This window comes from Sinocyclocheilus rhinocerous, unplaced genomic scaffold (genome assembly GCF_001515625.1).
Source record: "Sinocyclocheilus rhinocerous isolate Xijiao unplaced genomic scaffold, SAMN03320098_v1.1 scaffold780, whole genome shotgun sequence".
Lineage (NCBI taxonomy): Eukaryota > Metazoa > Chordata > Actinopteri > Cypriniformes > Cyprinidae > Sinocyclocheilus > Sinocyclocheilus rhinocerous.
Window position 1 is genome coordinate 2040682 of NW_015654937.1, and position 7593 is coordinate 2048274.

Below are 7593 nucleotides of genomic sequence, written 5' to 3' on the forward strand. Positions count from 1 at the left end.
GATATCAAATATGCATCAAACTCAAAAGCCACCCTCACATCCAAAAGAAGTCAACTCTAAGGAAAATGTGCTATGTCTGAAGCGCAGCTGTGGCTGTCGAAGGTGATTACAATAATTCGATTTGAAACATATACATATGAGCATACAGTATTTAAATATACTCTGGATGCAGCTTATGTAAATTTGGCTTAAATATAATAACGACAATGCTATGCTGTGATACAATGCTGTGATACAAACATGCACGCAGGCATCGACACACACGCTCTCCCACAAACGCACTACAAACGGACGTTTCTGACTACAGGTTTAGTGTCTCGAGCTAATCTCATTGTTATTGTTCTGAACGGTTAAAGGGCTTGGGATATAAATGCCAGTTTATGTACGGACCTGTTCAGGAAGAGTAAACAGAGAATTTCTCCCTTTGCTGGCCAAGGCGGACGAACGCAAAACCAAAACGACTGCATATCGAAGCGATTCAAGTTCTGGAGAAGTCAAATCAGTGTACAAAATATAAAGTACCTGCATAAGTAATGCATGACATGAAGGCTCCAAGAGCCACCTGACAAAAGAGCCATTTCTTTCATGAAGAACTGAGAGAAACATCCACAACAAAAGGGAAAGAAAAGAACATATATATATATATATATATAAAACAACCAAAAGAGAACGTTTTCAAGCCAGATAATGCATGAATTGTTTTCTGGAACCAGGAGAGACCATAAAGTTAAGGACAGTAAAAGCGCCAACTGGGCAGCGTCGGTTTCGTCCGCTCCTGCCATCCTCAGTGCTAGTGTTCCGAGGGGAGTTTAGGGTTCATTCGGGACGGGCGGGGGGGTTCAGCCGACAGCCTTGTGCTTTCCTCCGCAGCAACCGCAGGCCACGCCGCAGCGGTGGCACGCGTGAAGCGGCGGGTAGCAGCACAGACAGGGCGCCAACACCGACAGACCCAACAGGGCCGTCCAGCGAAGGCAGAAACGTTCCTCGCTGGTGTCGCACGAGCACGGGTCCGAGTACTCTCCCTCCGGGTCGGACATGCAGTGGTAGAGCATGCTGTCGGCGCACCACATGAAGCTGACCCGGTGGATGCAGGTCCGGATGGGGTCGGGGGCATCGTGGCACTGTCCGCGTCGGTTCTCCTCGTGGTTGAACATGTCCCGGCAGTAGACGCAGCGCGATCGCTCTCCGTCCTCTTTCCTTCGCTTGCCCTTGAGCTTGAACGCCCGCGGCTGGGTGGCCACTACGCCTCCGTCGCCCCCGTGGCTCTTGAGGTCGCACTGGCTGAAGTCGGAGCTGGGCACATAGGGGTAGTTGTAGTCGTGCTTTAAGGGATCGTTCTTAGCGATGTGAACGTACAAGTCCGAGTCCTCGTGCTGGATGAACTTGTCCGGCATGGCGGCGTATCGGTAGTCCTCGTAGCCTGTGATCAGCCAGCGCTCCCGGGGGTTGATTCGGACGATCTCCTCATCCTCAAACAGGAAGGGGTTCCTGGAGAACTTCTGAGAGGCGAGAGAAAATAAGAGCATAAAAGGGATGACTGTGCCTGTAAGATCATATAACGCAGTTCTTTTATTCTCTCACGATACTGAATCGTGTCACTTATTTGAAAAAGGTCATTTCCATGTTCCATGTTCTTTTACTCATTACGTAATCTGATTTAAGGCTGGAATATACTACACGGTTTTTCAAATCTGAATGAGAATCACACACTACCAGACTTTCAAGTTGTTCCAAACACAACAAACTTGTGCAGAAACGTGCGCTTTAATTTTAGGAGATTAAAGGGGTCATATGATGCTTTTTTAAAGATCATTATTTTGTGTATTTGGTGTAACAGAATATGTTGACATGCTTTAATGTTCAAAAAACACATTATTTTTCAAATACTGTACATTATTGTAGGTCCTCTATGCCCCGCCTCTCTCAAACGCTTCGTTTTCTACAAAGTCCCTCCTTCCGACAAGCGCAGTCTGTGTTTACCATCACTTTTGATACATTTAATACATCCATGCTGAATAAAAGTAGCAATTTCTTTAAAAAAAATATCTCCAAACTTAAACGGTGGACATCACAGGATATTCTGCCATGATTCCAGTTCGAAGGGAGCGTATATGTTCCATTCAAAGGGCATTAAAGTGTGCGAGACGTGAATTTGAATTGTATTTATTTACAGAGGTATACGCACCTGATCCAGGCTGTAGCGCTCAGGCGGCCGGTACTGCAGAATGCAGCGATGTGGATGAGGCTCGTAGAAGGTGGAGGTGGCCACTAGCTGTGTAGCGAGCTCCTTCTTCTGAAATGAGTTTGAGGAGCTGTCGGTGGCAGTCTGAAGAACAAAAGATAAAAAAGACAAACTCAGTCTCAAACAACCTACAGACACTTGCAAATGAAAAACCATCTCCAAAAACACATCAGGAAGAAAAAAATCAGCTGAAAACAGTACATGTACTGTCCAGGAAATTTTAAGAAAAAGACAGAAAGACAACCCCGATCACAGACAGGTGTTTTGCTGAGTAAATGCGGTTTTCCACAATGTCATTGATTCACAGCTAAACATTAATACACCACACACACGGCCATACACTGCACATAAACACACACGCAGACGTCAGTGCAGTCAATCCGACGTGACGTGGCTCAACTTCAGTGTGCAATTATACAAAAAAATCAGGCCTCAGGCTGCAGGATCTGTAAAAACCTCTGAAGTCTCCCTGTTATTAGAGGAACTTAAAATGATTCCAGCATGCTGGGATATAGGCCATCACACACAAAACCAACAGCTCTGGTCCATAACATCTCCAGAGAGACCAACAGAACACCTCAGTGCTTGTGTTACTTATCAAAATCAAGATATTCTCATGCTACTGAGGTAAAATGAGGCCCCCCACAAGGCTCTTGTAGGAGTAAAACTGAGACTCTGAAACAGTCTGTCAGAAGAGGTCAATAGAAACGGCCACATGTCTACTTTAAACGTATGAACAGAAACGCAGGATTTGAGCTCTGTCTGGATGAGCTCCAGCGAAAAATTTCCAGCCTAGTCGTTAAACACAAAACATAAGAATGGTGCAGACAGACAGCTGCCTGCGGAGGTGGACTAAATAGACAGACAGACAGGCAGACAGACAGGCAGGCAGGCAGGCAGGCAGACAGATAGCCTTTGGCTGAAGCGGATGCCTTCAACAACCAACTGCCAGGTGGAGTGTGAGCACAAACACACAGACACACACACCCAGCTTTAAAAAGATTTATGTGGTTAGAAGAACATATGTCAAAATGTCACTAAAAGAAACTTGTTGGAGTAGTGAGCGATCGACAGAAAAAAAGTGTAAATGTTGGTTGTTGGTGGATGTCTGTTGGCTTTGAGGTGCTAGTGTACTCCTAAAGGTTGACAAAACTCACTTTTAGCAGATGTTCACATTTGAAATTGAAGTCTTTCTCTTCCGGGAAAATAAACCAAAAATATTCACGATTTATCTTAAATATATGCAGTATCCAATAAAATGCCATCCAGATTCAGTATGAGAATGTGAAACCTATTTCATTAGAAATAGGAATACTGTGTGTAATTTTAATTTTACTTTATTTTGTTGTACCTAAAAGTGTGAGAGATATTGTATTTCAGTTTGATTTTATATAAAATATGCCAAATAAATATGTGGATGAAAAGCAAATAAGTATGCATAATGGTGTCGGCAACCTGAGCAGCTGAAAGTGTGAGAGATTTGTTTTGTTTTATGTTGTTATGTGTTGTTATGTGTTGTGTTGTGTTGTGGTATGTTACATTCATCCATTTTCCAAACCCCTTGTCCTGTGTAGAATTGTGGGGATGCTGGAACCTATCCCAGCATCTCAGCCTGTAGACTGTGAAACTTTTATTTTATTTTGTTTTGTTTAGTTTTTTTTAAATAATGAACAATAAAAATACATGATATTGCTTTTGACTAGCAATAGCATCACAGGGCTGTGATATATCTAAACTCTGCTTGATAAACCATTTTCATCAAGCAATTCATGGAGTCTGTAGAATCCAATAATCCATCCACCATTAGATCAGTGGCATCAGATAATGTTGTGCCACTCAAACTGAGTTTCTCATGTTTGAGGCTAAACTCCAGCTGGGCGAGAGGAACAGGAGTCTCCGGTGGCTGGCCGTGTCCGTGCACCCTGGCTCTCTCTCTCTCTGTCCCAGTCCAGCCTGGCCAGGCCTTGGTTTCCCCTTCGTGTTCATACAAAGACCTCAGAACTGCTGGCCAAAAATAATACAGGCGTCCCTCAAAGCACTGCCAAGAGAGCCTGAGCCGACGTGACTTAAAAATATGTTTAGGAGGATAGCTGGGGCCGGACTGCTGGAGATAATTAAAAACACAGACCCTTTCAGATGTTTACACTGCAGGTCTAAAAAACACTGGGCCAAAGTACTCAAGCAGTATGAGGCCGACATGGATATAAAAAACTAGTGAGCTGCCTTGCTGTTTAAATGCCTACAATGGCATCTGCCTTCTGAGGCAGCATCATAACCAAATGGAACCTAAAGACCCAGGTATACTGCATTTTCCACGTTCGGCTCTGCCAGTTCATTCTTTGACTTGTATATCATGGTCTGTTAGCATGTTGCTAAACTAATGGTATGACACTCTTATGAGCATAAAATACATAAAACACGATTATTTGGTAAAATAGTCAATGTAACTGCACTGAAATATTTTAACAATACTTTCCAGAATTGAATACAACATATGTAGCCTTTCAAAGTATAGTCCATTTGAGGTGTACGCGAACACAGGCGGTCGACACATGCTCTAGAAAGCTTCATCTTTGTCCAGCGTCTCCTCAATATTTCTTCTTAAATTATGAACTCTTTGTACTCTTTTAAACTAAAGTTGCTGCTATCTCATAACCCTCTCACATAAGCGCTTGTCAATGCAGCCGTCTGTTGTTGTTGCAGTCGGGCCAGTGTTGCCACCTTGTGGAAACCAAGTCAATGCGCATGTGCGACCTGCGCGTACAAAGTATGCACGGTCACAAAAATCAGATGGTGTGCGTACAGTACGCACATACTATTCTGATAGTGAAATTTGTGTTTGTACGCGGACCCTCACGTACACGTAAAAACCGAAGTATACTTTGGCCTTTAGTAGGCAACATAATCATGCAACATGCTTTTTCAATCTGTTTTCATGACAAAACATGTCTATGATGCTGTAAAATGCTGACTTGGTAGGCAGCTCACTAGATTTTGAAACAGAGCTAATAAGTACCAAAAACGGCACCCTCAAGTAAATCGCCAACCCCCACCACAAAATCAGCTGTCTTATCGAAAAGCTCTAAAATGTGTGGCGTAGCACAGATAACAAGAGAGTTCAAAGGCACATGTGGCCCAACTCTGATTCAAAGGCATACCTTCCCAGCAGCAGAGCCGATGCCGGCCTGTTAATGACACGCAATCAGTGGCGCAGTGGGGGAGGGCGGAGAGATAATGAGGGGGGGAGGGGGGGAGCAAAAGCTTTGGGGACCTGAAATCTTTCGGGTAATTTCACAAATGGGCCCCCCTTGATTAAGTCCTAGGCTGAGAGAAGTTTTGAAATGGCGACCGTGAAACGCGACTGCCTGTATAAAGTATACGTACCACAACTGTACAGACAAAGAGAAGAGCTGGGGAGAAATCCCCTCAGTTTTGAACATGTCGGGTGAGTGTAGAAAGCTGCTAGCGCTATAAACTAATGTGCTGATGGTGTGGCTAAGCAACGGTAAACCTTTTAGCCCTTGTGGCTAACGTTAGTTAGCATACTACTGTTAACAGATATTAAAATTGGCATATAAATCTCACCTCCATTTCTCGCTGAAGAACAGACAATTATCAATTTCGTTTATGTCCGCTTCCATATAAGATCACGTGAGGTACTCCTTCTGGCATGATCATCTTAATATCTTGTAGTGTGTGATGAGCTATGATTTTCAAATCTTGTGTGTGCATGTTTGAGTTTTGAGGGAAGAAAATCTGTAAAGATTCTCCTTATGTGTGTGATGCAACCAGATTTTATAATCAGTTAGGATTTAAAAACTCCTATAGTTCGAACTTGGCTTAAGTGTTTGCAACAAAACTGAAGTATACTTTGGGCTTTAAAGCTTAGATACACTTTAAGTGAAGAATGAAGTTGAGGAATGAACCGGTGTAACATCATTTTAAACAAAATCAGACCAAGACGAAATTCGTTTCAAGTTTGTTTCAGGAGTTCCAAACCGTGAAGAACAAAAAAGAGTCACGGCAGGAGTATATCAGGAGCTTTAGGGTCTTCTGATAGCTGTTTGCTGAGCCAGAAGAACGTGTCGTGAGGGCTGCATGCTTTACAGGTTAGCAGTTTGCATTATAGGTCAGAGCATAGCGGGGTTTGCTGTCCATCAAAAGCTTTCCTGCTGCTCAGGCCAACAACAAGCAATCAGATTTGATCGCACCAAACACCTGGCTATACAGTAAGCGTGTGCTTACTACGTGCTACGTGCATGACAGATGCTATCTGGAAAGGGCTTTTTAAAGGCCCTTTTTAAATCATATGATGCGATTTCAATTTTTCCTTTCTCTTTGGAGTGTTACAAGCTCTTGGTGCATAAAGAAGACCTGTAAAGTTGCAAAGACTAAAGTTTCAAATCCAAAGAGATATTCTTTATAAAAGTTACGAGTCAACCACGCCTACCTAAAACGGCTCATTCTAACACGCCCCCACATGTCTACGTCACTGTGTGGGAAGATTTGCATAACGCCGCCCAAATGTTCACCCAAAGAAAGAAGGTCACTTTTATTCTCGCTGTTGTATTGTTATTGCCGCCGCCGCCATGTCGTGAAGGCGCTGTGTGTTTCGTTGTGAAAGTGAAACTACTTTGTTTGGTCTTCCAAAAGAGGATGATATCCGCTTCGTCATGCCTGGAGCTGATCCGTGCTGGTCGCTGAGGAAATACATCAACTTAGTGCTGTGGATCACCGGATCGGCTTTCACCATGGACGAAGCGGAGTCCAGCCCGGGGGCGTCACATGTGGTTGCCGCTCATTCGTCGAATCCGCCGGGCGCGCCGTTCTCGACCCCGCCGCCTCAGCTCACTCTTGCCCGGCCTCAGCTCACGCTAAGCCGACAAAATAATGTTCTTTTTAGCAACATCATATGACCCCTTTAATTCTCTATAGGGCTCCAAACCACTGACAACAATGTTTTTATGGTGCTTTCAGCTATAATTCCTCAATAAGACAATCCAGGGAGTGAAAAATGTGCTGGAACTAATTGAGTTCCAAGTCAAATTGCCTGTAATTAGCCACCTTGAGTCTGAGGCAGGCGGCCCGGAGGGTGGAAGGGCACCGGTATCTTTTCCACTGCTGTGATTAGTGCTGCAAGCCTTTGCGTACACATACTCCACACACAGATGCCCAGTGCTGCTAAGGACCAGAGGTAGAGCTTCTCTACCTCTTGCATAAAGGAGCATTGATTCTTTCCACCTTATTTTTTTCCCCTCTTCCCAGAACTGTTAGTCTTCCACATCCCACTTCCTCTGAGCATCCTCCAGGGCCCTGGTTGGGAGCTCTCTATACAGCAAAGCCTTATCCTG

General features: G+C 44.1%; 1 protein-coding gene across 1 annotated transcript in view; it reads right to left on the reverse strand.

Moving 5' to 3' along the window:
• Positions 1-685: 685 nt before the first annotated feature.
• LOC107717835 (sprouty-related, EVH1 domain-containing protein 2-like) overlaps positions 686-7593 on the reverse strand; it is a 15235-nt gene continuing 8327 nt past the window's right edge. The window contains exons 4-5 of the mRNA XM_016524715.1: positions 2186-2326; positions 686-1499 (exon numbers count right to left, since the gene is read on the reverse strand). Coding sequence (XP_016380201.1) covers positions 840-1499; positions 2186-2326 — 801 coding nt within the window. The 3' untranslated portion in view covers positions 686-839. The remainder of the gene's footprint in view (positions 1500-2185; positions 2327-7593) is intronic.